Source organism: Jaculus jaculus, chromosome 2, assembly GCF_020740685.1.
Source record: "Jaculus jaculus isolate mJacJac1 chromosome 2, mJacJac1.mat.Y.cur, whole genome shotgun sequence".
NCBI classification, from domain to species: Eukaryota; Metazoa; Chordata; class Mammalia; order Rodentia; family Dipodidae; genus Jaculus; species Jaculus jaculus.
Genome location: NC_059103.1, coordinates 44912919 through 44934203, shown reverse-complemented (window position 1 = coordinate 44934203; position 21285 = coordinate 44912919). Strand labels below are relative to the sequence as shown.

Genomic DNA, 21285 nt, shown 5'->3' with positions numbered 1-21285 from the left:
AAAATATATAACTCCTTTTATTCCCAGTAACAGTATTTCACTGAGATGAAACCAGCAAGCTACATGCTGCCCAAACACAGCCCCGGAGGGGATTCGGAAGGGACACTGCCCCGAACGGCTTTTCATATATCTAGCCAGGTACACACGTCAGTGGTGCCCCTCCCCCACCACAGAACCCACACCAGTTGTTGCAGTCCGGTTCGCATTGCTGTTAGAAATCACCCAACCAAGAGCAGCTTCTGGGAAAAAGAGATTTATTTTGGCTTACAGGCTCGAGGGGAAGCTCCACGATGGCAGGAGAAAACGATGGCATGAGCAGAGGGTGGACATCACCCCCTGGCCAACATAAGGTGGGATACAGCAACAGGAGGGTGTGCCAAACACTGGCATGGGGAAACTGGCTATAAAGCCCATAAGCCCGCCCCCAACAATACACTCCCTCCAGGAGGCGTTAATTCCCAAATATCCATCAGCTGGGAACCTAGTATTCAGAACACCTAAGTTTATGGGGGACACCTGAATCAAACCACCACACCAGTTAAATAGGCAAAGGACCCTACAGAAGCCATGGCAGGTGTCATGCCTGAGACCTGTCACCCCACTAACAGATCAAGCATCACAGCCTTCCCCAAAAGGTCCCCAAGTCAGAGGAGAAATAAAAAAAAAAAAAAAACAAATTATCTACAGCAACTGCCAGTGGAAGCTTGCAGCAAGAAATGATCCAAATAAGTAAATACAGGCCATTGATTGGCCTCCAGGCTAGAACGCACATCTTTAGAGAGAAAGAGAAAGAAAAAAGCAACAAGTAAAATAACTCAAAGGTAATTTTAAAAAATTAGATCAACTCCAGTCCTTTTGAATATCACTGTGCTGACTGTATACATATTAACAGGGTTTCTGCTGATTGGCATCTTGGTGCATTGTGTGCGAGGGGTTTGGGGCTTTGAACTTTTAAGTGGAAACCAAAAATGGAAGTCCAGTGTGCCAGGGGTTTTAATACAGGAGGCACAAAAAGGGAAGGTGACTCTGCATTTGGCCCTTCAGCCTCCTCCAAGACTCCTTGGAGGGGGGCGGGGTGCACTTGGATTGGGAGAAGATGAGAAAAACAGGGAACTGACCCTGGGCAGATTTTTGGAAAAGCAGCAGGCAAAAGGGACAAGTTCAAGTGTTTTGCCCAGCACAGCCGGAGCCTGCACTGAAGGCACTCGGAAGAGTCAGAAGTGACCTGAGCTTGAAAACTGGTGTTGGTCTTACCCCATCCCAGCCTGTTTCCATCAGTATTTGGCAGAACTCCTGATGAGGAACAGTTCATGCAAGGGTGCTGACTCACCCCAGCCCCTCTGTGGTGTTTGCCAGAGACCAGAAACATGGGACACCCTGAGAAGGACAGAGTGTCTGAGAGAGGGGCTGAGGCTAGGACACCTTGCATGGGTGTCCTCCCCTGTATGGGATGGCTGTGTCCTGGCACATCAAGACTGGAATGAGGTGTCATGTGGTACCCCTGCCAAGCACAGTTCTGCTTGGCAGAAGTGTCTCTGGTAATCTGGAAGACGGAGACAGAAAGTTTCCCTCCTTGGAGTATGTGATGGGGAAAAAAGACCCTCTGGGGGCAGGAGAGAGGCTGCGGAAATGAATCTCAGAGGTTTCCTGCAGCAGAAAGGGCAGCTTGTATGTGCGGATGGTTCCAGATTTCTTTGAAGGATGGCCCATCTGATGGTCCCAAGGTCACACACCATTTAATGAGATGCTGACAGCCTGAAAAGACCCTCTGCCCCAAGACCCTGGCCCTCAGTGATCTCATCATGCTCAAAATGAGTACCTCTGGTCACCATATAATCCAGCAGATTAAACAGCTGCTGGTCTGCCTTGGTAGAGTTGGTAGTTCATCCCCTCTGGAGGACTGTACCCTTGAGTCCCGCAGAGGTCCATGTAGAATGTGTTCTTGACCAGCGCCCAGACCCCAAGTCAAGGAGCTTGCATTCACAGCCACTGAGATCCATGTTCCCGAAGTGGAGCCCCTTCAGTGTGAATGGGCCGCAGGCCTCCACATCTCCTGGCAGAAGAAGCTGGGGGGATCAAGCCCTCTTTTAGGGGCTCTCGTTTGGTGATTAAGTCGAGAAGTTTTGTACCAGGTTAGGGCTGTCTGACTTTTGGACCTCTCAAACCAGTCCAGGAGTCTAATGACACCCAAACATCCCAAATGCGCTGAGTCATGCAGCAGGACCACTTCCATGGGCACTCAGGAGCCATTGGGCAGCTTTCCCCAGACAAAAATCAATCCTTCTTCAGATTGTTTGATGGCTGCTGGCAAGTTGTAGGAGAGGCAGATGCCGGGTAAACCAAGCAGAAGCCGCCACTGCTCCATTGCTGGACCACTTGGTACTGAAACCCCAGGGACTCCTTCTCTGTCCAATGCCAGCTCAGTGGCATGTAGGCTGTTACCGGCTGCAGCAAGTTGGTTTTGGATTAGAGCATCCCACTCTCTAGGGTGTTGACACGGGGACTGTGCCTGGAGATGCAGCAGGGGAACCCGGGCTGGGCTTGAGCCTGCAGCAGGGGGTTGAGGCTGTGGGTGGCAGTGGTGTGGCCATGGGTTAGACCAAGGCCAAGGGCAAGTCAGCGGACACTGACAGTGCTGGCCGGGGAAGGGCGGAACTGCACTCTGAAAGTGAGTTCCAGCTCAGCCTGGGCTTGAGCGAGACCCTACCTTGGAAAAGAACAACAAACAAAAAAAGTACCCACCTATAATCCCAGCCCTTGACAGGCTGACACAGGAGGATTGTTGTGAGTTCAATGCCAGCATTGTGAGATCCAGGCCAATCTATCTGGAGACACTGTTCTGAAAAAAAAGATAAAATTTTACATTTTATATATTTTTTACCAAAATAAAAAAATAAATATTGAACATTGGAATTGGGTTATATGTGCTAAAACCAAAAACATGTGCTTAAAAAGGTACAGATTTCCTTACAACAAGTAGTCGGCATTAGGTCAAGACCACCTGTGTCTGGAGGCGCTAGTCAGCACGCTCACCACAAACACACTTACATCCAGCCTCAACTGCACACTCAGCACACACACCTCACACCCCACACCCTCACACCCAGGCTCCCCTGCACACTCAGCACACACACCTCAAACCACTCACACTCACGCACACCCAGGCTCCCCTGCACACTCAGCACACACACCTCACACTCACTCACACGCAGCCTCCACTACACACCTCTCACACACACCTCACACTCACACCCAGTCTACACTGCATTCAGCAGACACACCTCACCCTCACTCACACCCAGTCTGCACTGCACACCTCACACCCACTCACACTCAGCACATATGCACTCACACTAGCCTGGACTGCACACTCAGTGCACACACCTCACACACACACATCATATTTCTCATATTGCTCTTGGCTGTTGCCTAAACACTAAGATTTTTAAATCTCCCCTGGTGCTTCTGAACTATAGCCAAAGTTGTCACCCATTCCCACATCAGTGGTTCCCACACTTGGGCACAGTGAGCCTCACTTCAGGACTTACGAGAACACGGAAGACTCCTTCCCCGCTTCCCTTCCCCAGAGTGTCTGTTCAGGCTGTCGGGCTGGGGCCTGAGAAGCTGCATTTCCAGTAAGCTCACTCGGAGAACTACGGTGCCCACCTGAACTCTCCTGACCCACCTTCTCAGGTCTCCTTCAAACAAGTATCATTTGGTTTGGTCTGGTTTAGTTTGATGAGGTTTTGTCCTTGCAATGCTGGAGATCAAATGCAAGATCTGAGCTTACTAGGCAAGCGAGCTACCAATGAGCCACATCCTCAGCCCCCACGTCCCCGCTAAAATCAGTCCGTTTTTTTTTTTTTTCCCATAAAACCCGAATCATTCAAATTAGTATCTGCATTGACATCATTAAGCCCTTTTTCTAGAAGCAAACATTTTCATTTACTTCATACTTAAGATATAAAATGCTAATGCACGCACAAATACAATAGAGGCAGGGAGGGCTCACTTGCTCAGCTGTGGACAGTGTCTGCGGAGGGTCCCCTCCCCAGCTTCTCTCACAGATGTAGAGGTCCTGCCAGCAGCGCCAGCTTCCCCAGGAGGCAGCTTGGGACCCGCTCTGAAGACCTCTCCAGGGCAGGAGCCATGGCCAGAGGATGCCCCACACTTCCACAGCCCAGGAAATAGGCCCTTTTCTTAAAATGATGCATCACTGGGTCAACAAGAGGCCTAGGTACCCTGTAAATCAACCCTATATTTACAGACCAGGAAAGGTGGAATGTGGTATGCTTAAAGTTACAAGTTCACCAAGAGTTCGACGATATAAACTCTGCCCTCTGGCTGAAAGATCCATCTCTTCCAACCTAGACAACCCATGTCCTTCTTTCACTAGCTGCTTCTCTTCTCCAAAATAGGTATGTATACAGGAGGCATGTGGAGTGACACAGACCAAATTCAGGATTGTGATTTCCTCTGGTGGGGAGGAAGGGCCACATGATCAAGGAATAGAACATGGGGCACTAACTATGTAGGCCGCAATGTTTTACTTTTTCAAATAATTCAAACATGTGTTTAAAACCTTGAGTATAGCTCTAAGAAACCCCAGGGCTTCTATTTTCAAACATCAAGTAAGGTGAGAGTTGATTTCTTTTTAATTTTTTTAATTTATTTATTTGAGAGTGACAGACACAGAGAGAAAGACAGATAGAGGGAGAGAGAGAGAATGGGCGCGCCAGGGCCTCCAGCCTCTGCAAACGAACTCCAGACGCGTGCACCCCCTTGTGCATCTGGCTAACGTGGGACCTGGGGAACCGAGCCTCGAACCGGGGTCCTTAGGCTTCACAGGCAAGCGCTTAACCGCTAAGCCATCTCTCCAGCCCGAGAGTTGATTTTTTTAAACTGTATTCTGGAATTCTTGTCTCGGTGACCAGATTGACTCCAGGTTTCTCTCTCTGAGGAAGGTTTGCCAAGGTAATGCTTCGTTAGCACATGAAGCAGACCCCCTCCCCCAGCCACCCACACACCCCAGCAACAGAGAGATCCAGTTGCTCAACCGGCTCCTTGTCACTAATGCTCACTCTTCTGCTCTGTTCCTTTATAGCCCGATTTTCTCAAGTGCGTTGAGCTCCGTGCTGGGCAAGTGGGACCTCCCCGTCTTCACTCTCCCTTTCAACATGGCCTTGTCCATGTACCTTTCAGCCACTGGACATTACAATAACTTCTTCCCAAGTAAACTGTTCACACCAGTGACCTCCGTTCCAAATATCACCTGGCCTGACCTCAACGCCCTGGAGGTAAGATTCACCATCTTTCACATACCCACCTCCTGACTGCCTTGGCCCTCAGGAGCTTCCAGATATTTCCCCTTTCAGTGGCCTTCCCACCACCCTCTTGTCATTGAAACATTTGTTCTACTCCAGAGCTTTCCAATCTAAGGGATTTTTTTTTTTTTTTAGTGACTACTTGTTCAAAGTTAATTCTTCAGTTGCACTGTGACTTGCTGGAAGTGTGCTTGCCTGGCATGTGCAGGGTCCTGGGTTTTATCCCCAGCACTGAAAAACAAAACACAACAAAGTTACGGCCTTCTCCTTTTCCCCCTGATAATCTGTCCTAGTTCCTAGTTCACGGGCAATCAGACGCTTCAGACCTCAGCTCTTGTTTGGCTGGCTGTGATGGGGGTCAGCCCTGGGCGCTCTCATAACCCACTTCTTCCACTCAGAAGACCCGGATGCTTACTTGATGGGCTTATGACCAAGCCTCTGTTCTAGAATACGTTCAGTAGTTTGGGGTTCTCCAGATTTGGTACGTACAAGAACCTGAGGAGTTTAAATTCAGAGCCAGGCTCTATCTTAGACCCTCTAAATCATAATACCTGAACCTGTCGTCACAAAAGCTCTCCCAAGTCGTGCTGTGGCCCAGAGCTTGAGAACCACTGCATTCCAGGATGCTTACCACTGGTGGGCACAGAGGTAGCACACGCTGTCAAAAGCCTGCGTCTTCAAAACCAAATCCCAGTGGCTCCTACTGGTGTCCATATAGTAAACCTGCTTAAGGTTTCTGATGTGGCAACTAAACCCAGGTACTTGGACTGGGGATTGAACCTAGGGCCTTGGGCATGCCAGGCAGATGTTCTTCCACTGAATTATATCCTCAGCTCCTTGCTTCAGGCTTCTTGATCACTGAGAACAAGAGGATACTTGAAATCAGAAGACAGCCAGAGAAACTGTACCCTTTCTTAAGGTGCAAAGACTGGCTTGTCCATTGTCAGGTTAGGAGCACCGTTTGTGTTCTCTCTGCTGAGTGACTCAAACAAAGGGTTTGGGGCATGGGGAGCTCCCACAGGCTTTGCTTTAGATTCAGTGAAGAAAGTTAATGGCAGCACGCGGAACAAGCTCAGAAGGAAAAGCAACTACTCATGAAAGTAACATTGGATGATAAGTCAGTCTCGGACTGCATTATCACATGAGGTAGTCATTGGCCTCGTGTAGTTATTTAGACGTAAATGTAAATTCACCTAAAACTTTACTAGCCACATTTCAGATGTGCAGTAGCCATGGGTGACTAATACCTACTGTACTGGGCAGCTCAGTTATGACAGCCAGAAAGTAGAATTGTGACATTGGCAATGTATTTTTGTATTTTGAATCCAATCAGCAGATGTTGATAACTGGAATAGGCTGGTGATATTTCAGTCACATTAATACAAGTTCCACTTAATAGTAGAAATGCAGATATGGCCCTTATTCATGACGTGGTCTATAATTGCTTCTAAGTTATGGATAAAATAATCCAGCTTAGGGTTAATGGTCCTAGTATTATATACTAGTCATAGTACTTTCTTATTCATCTTCATTTTCATTTGACAATTTCATACACTTAAACAATTTCAGGGGCAGACTGTTAGTACATATTAGCTTGTCATCGTAGGCACTCCCATTACATGTCTCCTCACCTCCCACTGGTCGTGTTTCTATAATAGGAGAAGCACTGGTTAATGATCAGCACTGGGGAACAGCAGTCTGAGATCCCAGCTGTTGTCCTCAGGGGAAGGCACAGCAGGCCTTCATAGCCATGAGCAGTGATCCCACAGTAAGAGCTTCCAGTGGCCGAGCCAGTGAATACAGGAGATCTGGTTATTCATACCTTGCTCAGCATGCACGTGGGCTGGTGTACCTCCAGGAATAATGCTGGAAGACAGCTGAGAGTTCTGTATTAATTCTCTGTACTTAAAAAAAAAAAAAAAAAAAAGTAGGGCTGAAGAGATGATTCACTGGTTAAGGCACTAATGACCTCAGTTTGATTCCCCAGTACCCATGTAAACCCACATGCACAAAGTGGTGCATGCATCTGGAGTTCATTTGCAGCAGCTGGAGGTCCTGATGTGCCCATTCTCTCTGTCTCTCTTCTCTCTATCTCTGCTTGCAAATGAATAAAAATATTGTTTTAGGGCTGGAGATATGGCTTAGCGGTTAAGCGCTTGCCTGTGAAGCATAAGGACCCCAGGTTGAGGCTCAATTCTCCAGGACCCACGTTAGCCAGATGCACAAGGAGGCACAAGCATCTGGAGTTCGTTTGCAGTGGCTAGAGGCCCTGGCGTGCCCATTCTCTCTCTCTCTGCCTCTTTCTCTCTCTGTCTGTCACTCTCAAATAAATAAATAAATAAATAAATAAAATTTTAAAAATATATTGTTTTTAAAAAAACTTGTTGGAAGCTGGAGAGATGGCTTAGCAGTTAAGGTACTTGCCCGTGAAGCCTAAAGACCAAGGTTTAATTCCCCAGAACCCATGTGAGCCAAATGCACACGCATGCATCTGGAGTTGGTTTGTATTGACTAGAGGCCCTATCATGCCCATTGTATCTCTCTCTCTCTCTCTCTCTCTCTCTCTCTCAAATATATATATATATTTTTTTTTCTTTTTTCTTTTTAACTTGTTGGGATGGAGAGGTGACTCAGCAGTTAAGATCACTTGCCACTTAAGCATGCAGGCCTCTCAGACCAGACACTGCTGAGTTGGACCCCCTGCAGAATCCATGTAAAAAGCTGGGCATGACCACACGTCTGTAACCTCAGTTTGTGGGAGGGACAAGGGAGAAAGCCAGAGGGCTGCTGGGCCTCGTTGACAACAGCAGCTCTGCGATGAGAAACAGACCCCATCTGAAGGAAAGAAATCTGCAGATGGGTAATAAGAGAAGGACATTAGATAGTCTTCTCAGGGCTCTGCACACGTGCACATGAGGCATGTATGTACCACACATTTCACGTACCCTGTGCGTGCACACACGTCCAACAAAAATAATAGCGTCGCTGATTTTGGACAATAAAGTTTGCTACGCCTAGAATTGCACTGTGTAGGTTTGCAGGTGTCCCGTGGGTCTCTGTCCTGTTGGTTGAGTGGCCACCTTACTATACTTTCCTTTGCAGCTACTGAAGTCCTTACCAGTGGGGGTCGGTCAGATATACGGCTGTGATAACCCATGGACAGGGGGCATTTTCCTGTGTGCCATCCTGCTTTCTTCCCCGCTCATGTGCCTGCACGCGGCCATTGGATCGTTGCTGGGAGTAGCAGCGGGTAAGCACAAGACTCATCCCCAGGTATGAGCACCTGCTCTGTGCCATGCCTGATCGCGGGCATCTTGTGGCCTTCGGCCCTGTCCTAAGGTTTCTCTGACCGAGGAGCATTCTCGAGACATTTCCCCTCACTTCACAACTTCTTCCAGACCATCCTGCCCTTTGTCCAAAGCTCTGACCGCTCCTGTCTTATCTAACAGGACTCAGTCTTGCAGCTCCATTTAAGGACATCTACGTAGGACTCTGGGGTTTCAACAGTTCTCTGGCCTGCATTGCTATTGGAGGAATGTTTGTAGCGCTCACCTGGCAGGCCCACCTCTTGGCTCTGGCCTGTGGTAAGTACCCCATACATGGGGGTCGAGAGAAGATTGCTCATGAGGATGGGGTCAAAATCAAGGACAAGCAGTTAAAAAAATAATAAAGCCAGGTGTGGTGGCACATGCCTTTAATCCCAGAACTCAGGAGGCAGAGTAGAAGGATGGCTGTGAGTTCAAGGCCAGCCTGACGCTACACAGTGAGTTCCAGGTCAGCCTGGGCTAGAGCGAGACCCTACCTCAAAAAAAATCAAAAGAAAAATAAAATAAATAAAATGGACCTATTGAGGGCTGGAGAAATGACTTATGACTTAGAGATTAAGGCGCTTGCTAGCAAAGCCAAAGGACCCAGGTTCAATTCCCCAGTACCCACATAAAGCCAGATGCAGAAAGTGGCACATGCATCTGGAGTTCATTTGCAGTGTCTGGAGGCCCTGACACACCCATTCTCTCTCTATCTGCCTCTCTCTTTCTCTCTCTCTCTCTCTCTCTCTCTCTCTGTCTCTTTCTCAAGTAATAAATAAATTAAATATTTTCAAAAAATAGAGTTGTTGAGAAATTAGAGCTGGAATTCTAATGTGAGTCTACTTGCTAGTTAACTGTGTGAACAGGGCGAATCACGTCCTTTCTGTGAGAGCATTAGAATCATCTTTTCTTACCTCACTGGTTATGAAGATGGAAGCCTGTCTTGTCCTGGTAACCATTCTATACTATGTATGTTTGGGGGAATAGACATATGATTTGTCCTATGTTACTCAGGCTTTTCTTAAATTTCTTTTTATTATTATTAGATATGGACATATTTTGTATGTAAACATCACGTGTTGGTACCATCCTTTCCCTCCTCCCTGCCTCTTTTTTCTGAAGAGGCCTTCCTTGTTGGGGATGCAGGTCAACCCCATGGGGACTGTGGGTCAGGCATTATGTTGGCAGCAGTCAGTTATGAGGGAGAGGCAATGTCTCTGTGCAAAATGTCCCAACATGTGTCTCTAACAATCTTTCTGCCCCCCTCTTTTGCAAAATTCCCTGAGCCATGCTGGGAGCATTTTAAGTCTACTTCAGTGGTGGGCACTCAGAAGCACCTAGATGCCTGGCTTGGCAGGTGTTGGGTGTCCTCAGCATCTTTCTCCATCACCCCTGTGCTGATATCAGCTTAACTGAGAGAGCAGCATTCTTGCTCATTTTCCCAATTCCTCTGTGGTTTCACCTAGGGCTGGGGTGGAGTGTGCTGGGATGCTTATCTCCTCTGCGGGGCTCCTTCCCGGTCAGGGAGGTAGTGCCAAGGGAAGGACCAGGCCTGCTGGTTCCTCCCTAGGGGTTGAGAAGGATGATGAGCGTCAGACGACCCAGACCTCTCCTGGCCACCTGAGAAAAGCCACACTGAGTCAGGAGTCTTTTCGATGCAGGAACTCGCAGAAACAACTCGCTTTATTACTCTGAGCAGTTGCCTGTATCATGTTGGGGACGAAGGCGGGGACTTGGGGGTGAGGGAAGAGGTAAGGGCCAATAGTAAACTTTAACTATTGAAATGGTAATTACAATTACCACACAGAAGTAGCAGGCCAGAAGCCATTAGGTGTCTTGCTGAGTCATAGGTGGCCAGAGACAAGTCGCCAGCCTTTAGCTAGGCTCAGGAAGTCCCTCCCACTAGGCCTCACGCCTGGGCCTTTCAGAGCCCAACATCCTCAAGTCCAGTTCCCATCTGAAAAAGAGAAGAAGATTCATGCTTTTTTGGGACCCAAAAAGCTAAAAGGAAATAGCTTGAGTTAAATACTGAGCCATGTTGTTTGATGAACTGGGTAGGGTTTCACGTGGCCTTTTGAGAACGACATTAATCCTGCTGTTCTCAAACTTGAAAACTGAAATACTTGTGGAAACAAAGGTTGCTGGGTCATATGCTTAGTTTCTGATTCAGTGTTTAAGGTGCAGGGAGGAATTTGCATGGGCTGCTGTTGTCTAGCCTAGGAGCCACATGTTGAAAGCAGATTTGTTAATACTTTCCATCCTTCATAGTCCAGCCAGACCCTACCTGCAGAGCTAGGGCAGATCCTGGTGACCTCCAGTCTATCCTCATTGCTTTACTGTTGTGGAGGTTAACGGAGGCACTCTCTCAGCTGGTGTAACTCAAAACTAGAAGCCGTATTTGCCAGCAACCCTCCACAGCTACTTTGGCTACGCTGGGCGAATGCAACTTCCCTAAGGTAGCATTAGCCTCTCACTACAGCCCTTGAAAGTCAAAGGGACCTCAGGAGATTTGGAAGAGAAAAGCTGATGGATGCCCCACGCTGATTATGAAGAGTAGCCAATCCACCCAGGCTCTGGCATCTCCAGTTCCAGGCATGTGAAAGCATTTAAGATAATGTTCTAGCCAGGTGTAGTGGTGTACGCCTTTGAGGGAGGTCAAGGTAGGAGAAGCACTGTGAGTTCGAGGCCAGTCTGAAACTACACGGTGAATACCAGGTCAGCCTGGGCCAGAGTGAGACCCTACCTCAAAAAAAAAAAAAAAAAAAGTGTTTTTTAAGAAAAATAATGTTATAGAGTTGAGGAAGTAGCAGTCCCAAGGGCCAAAGCAAGGGGACAGTAAAATGTAGAGAAATTATTCCTTATCTGATGGAAATATGTGTGTGAAGTTATTGCCAAATTATTCAATCCCAGCTTTGTAGCCAGTTGTCAAAGTGGTGGACCGTGTGTCAGGCAGAACTTAGAGTGCCATCTCTATGCTGGCAGGAGGTAAGATGGGACAAAGGGTGTGGAAGGCCTATATACGTGTGTGTGTGTGTGTGCATGTTATTTATTTGAGAGGGAAAGAGAAAGAGGTAGATAGAAAATAGGCACATTAGAACCTCTAGCCACTGAAACCAAACTCCAGATGCATGTGCCATCTTGTACATCTGTCTTACGTGGGTCCTGGAGAATCAAACCTGGGTTCTTAAGACTTCACAGGCAAGCACCTTAACCCCTAAGCCATCTCTCCAGCCCCCCTCCAGCACTTAGTTTTGATTTATGCTGCAGTGAGGCCAGCAGAACTCAGGTTACTGTGTGTTGCCATTTAGATGTCACTTGTGTCACTTTCTTTGCAGGTACTCAGCCAACTGCTGAGAGCTCTGTCAGAACTTGTTATACTCCGTATTTGTCCCTGGGCTCAGGGCAGAGCAGGCAGGGGGATGGCCACATTCAGTGGCCAGCTGGACTCGTGTTCCAACTTTATTCTGAGATGGGTTTAAACCTTTATTTGGGGGTGTAGACTTTGTCTGTTTAGGCAGCAGCTGCAACTACAGTACACGTATTTAACTACTCATAACTAAGATGGCGATGGCAGGGTCGGGAGGTTGGAAGCTTCAGTTTCCGTGCGGTTCCTCAGCACAGAGAGCGTTAGAGTGGGATGCAGAGGTCAGGGGAGTGAAGGAGGGCGCCTGAGGGGGCCTGTGCAAGGTGGGCAGCAGAACTCGGAGAGCTCCACAGCACAGGCTCAGGTGGGCGAAGCACAGTTACAAGACCCAGCAGTGCTGCCTGGAGAGGGCAGCTTTTCTGAAGTCCTGTGTGGTGGGGAAGGTGGAACATCTCTGCATGGGGACAGCCTGAGTGAGTGCTTGATGGTCAAGCAAGACTGTTTCAGTCACAGAAGATGGGGATTTGGCTTTGGAAGGCTGCTGAGATGCATGGAGCCAAAGGCTCGCAGGTCCTTCCCCAAAGTGGGAATGTCTTCGTTATTTTCTTCATTATAGTAGTAAGATCATCTTGCTGTGCAAACGTTCAGTCAGTAGAAAGTAGACGGTGAAAAGCACTCCGTCCCTGGAGTATAACTTTTAAACTTTTTGCACTGGGTCCGTTCACATGATCCTTGATAACCTCCCTGTCTCAAAACTTTAATCACCATGGTGAAATTCTTTTGCCATATGAGGTATCATTTCACAGATTCTGGGGATTAGGATGTAAACCCCATCAGGGATTTATTTATTTATTTATTTTTGGGTTTTGGAGGTAGGATCTCAAGAGACTATAGTGAGACCATGTCTCAAAAAAAAAGGGAATTGGGCATGGTGGCTCACGCCTTTAATCCCAGCACTCGGGAGGCAGAGGTAGGAGGATCATCATGAGTTCAAGGCCACCCTGAGACTACATAGTGAATCCAAGGTCAGCCTGGACCAGAGTAAGACCCTACCTCAAAAACAAATGGGAGTTATGACTGCCCAGCTAGCTCAGTTGATAGAATACAAGACCCTTAAAAGCTGGGGGTGAACTGAGCGTGATGGTGCACGCCTTTAATCCCAGGACTCGGGAGGCAGAGGTAAAAGGATCACCACACGTTCAAGGCCACCCTGAGGCTACATAGTGAATTTCCAGGGCAGCCTGAGCTAGAATGAGACCCTACCTTGAAAGAAAAAAAGCCTTGGGGGTTATAGTAGCTGCCTTAGCTATAGAAGTGTTGTGAGGATCAAGTTAGTGTGAACATGAATCACCGAAAACATAAAGAGTGTCAGCACTTGTTTGCACTATTTAAGGGTTTGGAACTATTTTTCTGGTGGCTTTGCATAAGTTACTAAGAATGAATCTTATTATTCCCTCTCCATTTCTTAAGTTTATCAATTCCCTTATCCCCAAATATGAATAATATGCTTTTACCTCCAAAGGGATGGCCTACCCTCTAACTGAAACCATAGTGATCTTACATCACATTTTTATTTTAAATTTCAGGATATGCATTTTTATGCTTCCTTATTCAGGAAAGTAATCTTTAATACTTTGCGTCCTCACCTTGCTCCCCACAGCTCAATACTTTTATTTATATATTGATTTGCAAGACAGCATATGGGGCCCACCAGAGTCTCTTGCCACTGCAAATGAACTCCATGTACCTGTGCCGGGTTGTGCATCTGGACTTACATGGGTACTAGAGAGTGAAACGTAGACCTGCAGGCTTTGCAAGCCAGCACTTTTAACCACTGTGCCATCTCCCCAACCCCAAGAACATCTGGATTTTACTCTTATTTAAATTTTAGTTTAGCTAGATGGAACAGAAACACTAGACTTATTTTTTTTTTCTAGCATAATACTTTGGAAATTATCTTCAAAGGCTACCCCATTATCTTCTTATGAAGACACTTGAAAAGAATCTAATTCTTATTAAAGGCGATTTCAATGTCTCTGTGGACTCAGAATCTTCTCCTTGCATATGTGATGTATTTGGTCTCGGATGTCTGTCTAGATGTGGGTTTTGCCCATTTCCTATGATATTAGTCATTCAAGTCCTTTCAGTATGAGCCTCCTATCTTTCTGAAATTCTGGAATATTACCAATTTTAAATTTTTCTACTCTTTCCCCTCTAGTTATTTATTTTATTTCTTTAGGTGATTCTTCTACCTTGAGTTTTTTTTTTTTTCATATCTATTCACTTTGTCATATTTCCCACTTCTGGTTTAGCTGACCAGTCCACTCAGTCCTTGGCTGTACCCATGGCACTAACCACGTGGTCTCCTGTGTTCTTTGCTCCTGGTTTATTAATTGAGTTTCACTCATGATAGGTTATTCCATCTGGTTCTTTCTTTCCCTGGATGCCCACAGGCTTCTTCCCCAGGAGATTCCAGCAGCTTGAGCAGGACACGGAAGCCAAGGCTGAGCTGGCCTCTGTCCTGGTATGGCTGAGCAGTCAGTGGACCAGTGGCCTGTTTGAGGTTCTGCCCATAATATCTTGACAGATATTTAATATGGAAGCACCCACCCTCTTGCTAGGAGCAGTTACATGACTTCGTGTTTCAAACTCTGATTCCATTTTAGTTCAAATATCTTTCTGTATTGTATACAAGTTTTTCTGTAACATAGAGTCCTGGAAGCCTAACTGATTGCTCGAAGAGATTTGATTTCCATGTATGTCAGGTTCATTCCCAAAAGGGCCCCATCAGTTCCCCCTGCTACCAACAGAGTGTAAGAATGACGATCTTGCCCCAGTGGGTCCTTTCAGATTTGTACTCCCGCACATGAATAGCCAAGACAGTCCTCCGGCCCCTCTGGCAGAGCAAGTCTTCCATGTAAAAAGCCACAGCAAGTTTCAGCTTGCCCGCATTGACCTATTGCTTTCAAACAAAAGGCCAACTTTGTCGGCCAAGGTAAATAAATAACAGAGCTGTTCTTTTATTTATTCCACATGCCTTTATCAGAAAGAGGACTCAGGAAACTCTAACAGTAACTGGCAGAGCTGTCTTCCCTGCCTCTTTACCATAATCTGACCTGCGATCTTATCCATGCAAGCTATAAACACATTTTGCACCTCTTGTCAATAGGACTTACAGTGGCAGTCCGTTGGAAGGAGCATTGTCCTTTAATAAGAGCTAAAATTGAGTTTCTAATGCTGTTAAGGAATTGCACACTGACTGGCATGCAGAAGCAGTCCCCCCTCCCTCATAAGCCATTTCCGGTCCTGCGGCAAGTCTTAGTGGATGGGCAGCCTGCCGTTTACCAATCTGACACTCTTACTGTGGAGATAAAAGCAGCGCATACCTGGAGATCACTCCAAAACAGAGCACTTGAAGAATGTCTTAGAAATATGTTGGGCATTTAAAAGAAATAAGAAGAAGTAAGATCCAGTGTGCCCACAGGAAGTACAGGGCTGGTATTCAAGAGAGCAGGGTAGGGGGCAATGGCTCCTTGGTAAAGGGCCAGGGAATTCATGTTGGTTGAGTGAGTTAAATATTGAAAGTGAATGAAATCCATGAACACAAGGAGGGAAATCCTTCCCATCAAGCCATGGGTATCCTTCTGTTCAGAGTGCTATTCCAGGACCCTTGTCAAAAGGCTGCTCTTTGGGGTGGACATTCATCCCCTGCCGCCCTCTAAAGCAACTCTTCCAGTTCCAGATGACATAATGGGGCCCAAGGAGTTCATTTGCTTATTATTTAAGAAATACAAAAGTCTTCCAAAGACTAACCTTCTCCTTCAGATATTAAACAATTCATCACAATGTTTAAGAAACAGCAGGAAAAAAAAGGATAAAATATTGACAAATGGACAAGTCTTTACTATTAAATGAATGAAGATCACAAGCTCCCTGCCACCATTTCTGCCATTTCCCCAAGCCCCAAGATGATTGACAGGGTTTGTGTGGTGTGATGTGATGTGATGTGATGTGATGTGATGTGATGTGATGTGATGTGGTGTGGTGTGGTGTGGTGTGGTGTGGTGTGGTGTGGTGTGGTGGGGTGGGGTGGGGTGGGGTGGGGTGGGGTGGGGTGGGGTGGGATGGGGTGGGATGGGATGGGATGGGATGGGATGGGATGTATGTGGTGTGGTGTGGTGTGATGTGATGTGATGTGATGTGATGTGGTGTGGTGTGGTGTGGTGTGGTGTGGTGGGGTGGGGTGGGGTGGGGTGGGGTGGGGTGGGGTGGGATGGGGTGGGATGGGATGGGATGGGATGGGATGGGATGGGATGTATGTGGTGTGGTGTGGTGTGATGTGATGTGATGTGATGTGATGTGATGTGATGTGATGTGATGTGATGTGATGTGATGTGATGTGATAACAGTGGCCTCAGTGGCTCTGTGGCCATTATGTGGCCATTGCAGAAAAGCAATTCCTCAGTTTGACCTGGGAAACTGAGGGACAGATGTCATGGTCTCTCTGGGTCTTCTCTTCAACCCAAACTGAGGAGTTGATGATTAGCTAGTTAAGCTCTGTGTTCTTGTTTTACATGGAAAGCCACACTCAAAATTTGCATAATATTCTTACTCAAAGTAAATTAAAAAATTGGATGTTTATTAATTAACCTGTATGTCCACCTTACAGTACTTGAAAAAAATGAGGCAGAATCTTAGAGTATGTTCAGTTTCTGCTATTCTTTGAGCTGTTACCTCATTTTTTTCGGTATGCCTTAATGCTTTTTAAATTTTTATTTATTTATTTTGGGAGAAAGTGTGTGTGTGTGTGTGTGTGTGTGTGTGTGTGTGTGTGTGTGTGTGTATGGGCATACCAGGACCTCTTGCTGCTATAAATGAACTCCACATGTGTCTGCTACTTTGTGCATCTGGGTAATGGGGAAACAACCCCAGGCCAGCAGGTTTTGTAAGCAAGTGCCTTTAACCACTGAACAATATCCCCAGCCCATAAGTTAGTTCTTGTACCTATGAATTAAAACGATCAATATGAGAATCCTAGATTCAGTGAGATTTTTATAGAAACCAGGCTAATTCCTAAAACATCCAAAAATTTCATTTATGTGTAATTATGCTTAGATAAAAACAGTGCAGTTTATTTGCCACAGAAAGGTTCTCCCTTAGTATTAGCCATAACAATGACAAAATTATATCATAACACCATTCTTCCTGAGTACTTACTCAGTACTGTGTGCCACACATTACTTCCTTTCAAGTTGAATGCCAGCCTATGAGAAAGTCCTATTATTCTATTGTACAGGTGAGGAGATGGAACTTAGAATAAGCTGTGTAGTGATGGGGCAGGGTGTGAACCCAGAGCTTGTGACCCTAGGCATGTATTTGTAATTGGGGTGCTGGGCTAGCTGGTGGAATGCAAGAGTGTGCATCCCAGAGACTCACAGGAGCCTCTCCCATGACAAAGAGTACAACCACCCATCATTATTCTTTCTTCCTTTCTGCAGCCCTGTTCACAGCCTACCTCGGAGCCTCCATGGCACACCTAATGGCTGTGGTGAGTTTGCTTCAGTCTCATTTTGTCATCAGCATGACTCTTCAGCTATCAACTTTTGGTCCATCCCACCCTCCCCCAATCAAAGCCTACCTGGGCAGCACACACTGACAAGGTCCAAGACCATGACCAGCATTACTCCCTCATCTGCTGGGCTCTGCAGGCCCTCCTACCCTCTAACATCACAGTAAACAGGAGACTATAATCACCAAGCTTGTTATAGACATCGGAGTGCTTGGTTTAAAATAAAGTAAGCTAGAGAGGTCTTAAAAAGCAGAGATCCCCAGGCTCCAACCCTTACTTCTTTTTTAAAAAAATTATTTATTTACTTATTTATTTGAGAGAGAGAAAGAATGGGCATGCCAAGGCATCCAGCCACTGCAAACAAACTCCACATGCATGCGCCCAGTTGTGCATCTGGCTTACATGTGTCCTGGGGAATCTAACCAGGATCCTTTGCTTTGCAAGCAAATGCTTTAACTGCTAAGCCTTTTCTCCAACCTATCCCGCACTCCTTTATAGAGTGGATCTTGTATGATGCTGGCATAACTGTGCTTTATTTATTTTTTATTATTTTTTGTTTGTTTGTTTGTTTGTTTTTATTTTGTAAGGTAGGATTTCACTCTAGTCCAGGCTGACCTGGAATTCACTATGTAGTCTCAGGGTGACCTCAAACTCACGGTGATCCTCCTACCTCTGCCTTCCGAGTGCTCTGATGAAAGGCATGCAACATCATACCTGGCCTGTTTTACTTTTAATTCCCCCAGATTAATCTGATGTACAGTTAGGTTTGGATACCCCATCCTCCATCACACCCATAGGGACCACGCACAGACTAGAACTAACCAACGGGGTACACTCAGAAATGTGTGAGTGGACATGGGCAGCATGAAAGAAAGACCTGCCCTCAATGAAATGAAAAGTTTTGGAAGAAAAAAATGGGAAGAAATAAGATAAGTAGAATCCAACACCTGAGGTGGATGGAAGTCAAAGTCACTGTGAGATCAACTAATCAGAGAAGGCTTTGTGGATGTGATGAGTGGTCAGGGGATAGAAGCAAGTTTTTCTATGTCATCCTATGTGATAAAAATTATTCTAACATATCTTGTGTAGGAAGTGTGAATGTATGAGAAAGCAGGAAAACATAGAAAACAGAAACATAACCAATCACCAAAAGGATCAATGAAACCATTTCAATTGCTAATTGCTCTAAGCTCTTAAACCCAGACTCCAATGGCATAAGCAGTATCCAGATGTGACCCCACTGAAGTGTCCCCCTGGGGTGAAAGTTCATAGTGGTATTCTGTACAGACTCATTTTTACATATCATCTCAAAGAAATAAGTGGCTTGTCTCTTCTTCCCCCAGGTCCGATTGCCATCTTGTACTTGGCCCTTCTGCCTTGCTACACTACTGTTCCTCTTGTTGACCACAAAAAACTCCAACATCTACAGGATGCCCCTCAGTAAAGTCACTTACCCCGAAGAGAACCGCATCTTCTACCTACAGAACAAGAGAAGGATGGCCGAAAGCCCTCTGTGAAAGCAACCCCACCCACAGCCATGGTCATTAGTCATTTCTCACTGCAGCTCCAGTCTACTTCCAGTGACCCAACAACTGTTGCTTGTTACAGGGAACAACTGTCAGACAAATTGCCAGCAATCTGTTCTATTGTTCACTATGTATTTTTTTTCTTACTCCAGAAATATCTTCAAACATATGAGAGCCACATCCAGATGATATTCCCTCTGGCATGGAATTTTAAACTTCAATGAAGGGTACCACTGAGGTGGTAATGTATTTATGAGTCAAAGTGCTCCAAAGAAAGGAAAAATGAACATGGAAGAATTATTGACATATATTGTTACTTTAAATGCTTACTTGGCAGTGTTAAATATTTAGTTCTGGGTCAGTTGTGGTGGCGCACACCTTTAATCCCAGCACTCGGAAGGCAGAGGTAGGAGGATCGCTGTGAATCTGAGGCCACCCTGAGTCTCCATAGTGAATTCCAGGTCAGCCTGGGCTAGAGTGAGAGAGTGAGACCCTACCTCCAAAAACAAAAACAAAAAAAATAAGTTCTGTAAACCAACTAAGCCTTATGCAATTCACAGTCACAAAAATCAGGCCAGAATAAGCAGTTTGGCCTTTTAGAATCAATGCAGGTTATACATGGCAACTGTGCCAAACATTATAATGGGACAGGCTGCTCACAGGGCTGGCCCCAGCTCTCCAGTAGGGAGAGAGAGAGAGAGAGAGAGAGAGAGAGAGAGAGAGAGAGAGAGAGAGATTCTCTTAGAGGAGATAGGTTTTCTCAAGCTGATACAGCATCAGGAGAGAGAGAGAGAGAAAGAGAAAGAGAGAGAGAGAGAGTGTGTGTGTGTGTGTGTGTGTGTGTGATTCTCTTAGGGGAGACAGGTTTTCTCAAGCTGATAGAGCGTCGGGATTGTGTTGGTCAAAACTTTGGAAATTATAAATGTTAGCAAGAGCTTATTTTTTCCTTATGAGAAAAGATTCAATGATTTCATAGCTAACCTGTTCCTAAACAGTAAGGAAAGTTTATATGTGCATGAAATACTTGGCATAGTTATTTTTGCTTTAATTCTAATTATATTTTCATTTTATTTTTAAATTTTAACTTATTATTATTTGGAGACAGGGTCTTGCTATATAGCCCATGCTGGTCTAGAAGTCACCATCCTCCTGCCTCAGCTTCCCAAGTAATAGGATTATGTTGATTTTTTTTAAAGTCATAAATACAGAGAAACTTCATCAGCCTTAAGAGCCCTTTAAAGCCACATGTTTAAATAAATCTGATGGCATCTTATAAACACAAGAAGTTAAAGTCACATTGCTTATAGTTGTCTTTTCAACCAGTTGTTGAACTTCTTTAAAAAAATTTTTTTCACACTAACAATATTCTCTGTCAAAAATCAATGGAATTTGAACCACTAGAAAGCCATACAGATAAGGAAATCTTCAGTATTCTATTTTCTTATTGAAAATTTGTGATTTCTGAGCTGGAGAGATAGTTTAGTAGCAAAGGCACTTGCCTGCAAAGCCAAAGGACCCAGGTTCAGTTCCCCAGCACCCACATAAGCCAGATGTACAAGGTGGCACGTGCATCTGGAGTTCATTTGCAGCGGCTAGAGGCCCTGGTGTGCCATTCTCTTCCCTCCCTTCCCCGCCTCTTTCTCTCTCTCACTCTCTCAAAATAATAAATAAAAAAAATTTTTTAAAGTGAGTTCTATGAAAAATCTAAGACCAAACATGCTGAGAAGAGTAGAATGTTCCACTTATAACTGGCAACCTCAGTCCCTTTCAGCTCAGTATTTTGAAGATTGGAAAAGTAAAAATTTTAAACCCCATAGATTTTTTTTTCTTGTAGCCCATGCTTATAATCCTATTACTCAAGAGACTGAAGTCAGAAGACCACAAGTTCAAGGCCAACATGGGCTACCTAGTAAGGCCTTGTCAAAAACAAAGGAAAGGAGAAAAGAGGAGAGAAAAGGGGGGAAGGGAGGGGAGGGGAAGGGAAGGGAGGGGAGGGGAGAAGAGAGAGGAGAGGAGAGAGAGGAGAGAGAGGAGAGGGAAGGAGAGGGGAGGGAGAGGAGAGGAGAGGAGAGGAGAGGAGAGGAGAGGAGAGGAGAGGAGAGGAGAGGAGAGGAGAGGAGAGGAGAGGAGAGGAGAGGAGAGGAGAGGAGAGGAGAGGAGAGGAAAGGAAAGGAAAGGAAAGGAAAGGAAAGGA

At 45.8% G+C, this 21285-nt stretch overlaps 1 protein-coding gene across 1 annotated transcript in view; it reads left to right on the top strand.

The window, feature by feature from the left end:
- Slc14a1 (solute carrier family 14 member 1 (Kidd blood group)) overlaps positions 1–21025 on the top strand; it is a 38607-nt gene extending 17582 nt beyond the window's left edge. The window contains exons 5-9 of the mRNA XM_045143798.1: positions 5105–5297; positions 8427–8574; positions 8774–8908; positions 17495–17544; positions 18909–21025. Of these exons, the coding sequence (XP_044999733.1) occupies positions 5105–5297; positions 8427–8574; positions 8774–8908; positions 17495–17544; positions 18909–19082 (700 nt within the window). The 3' untranslated portion in view covers positions 19083–21025. The remainder of the gene's footprint in view (positions 1–5104; positions 5298–8426; positions 8575–8773; positions 8909–17494; positions 17545–18908) is intronic.
- Positions 21026–21285: the final 260 nt, after the last annotated feature.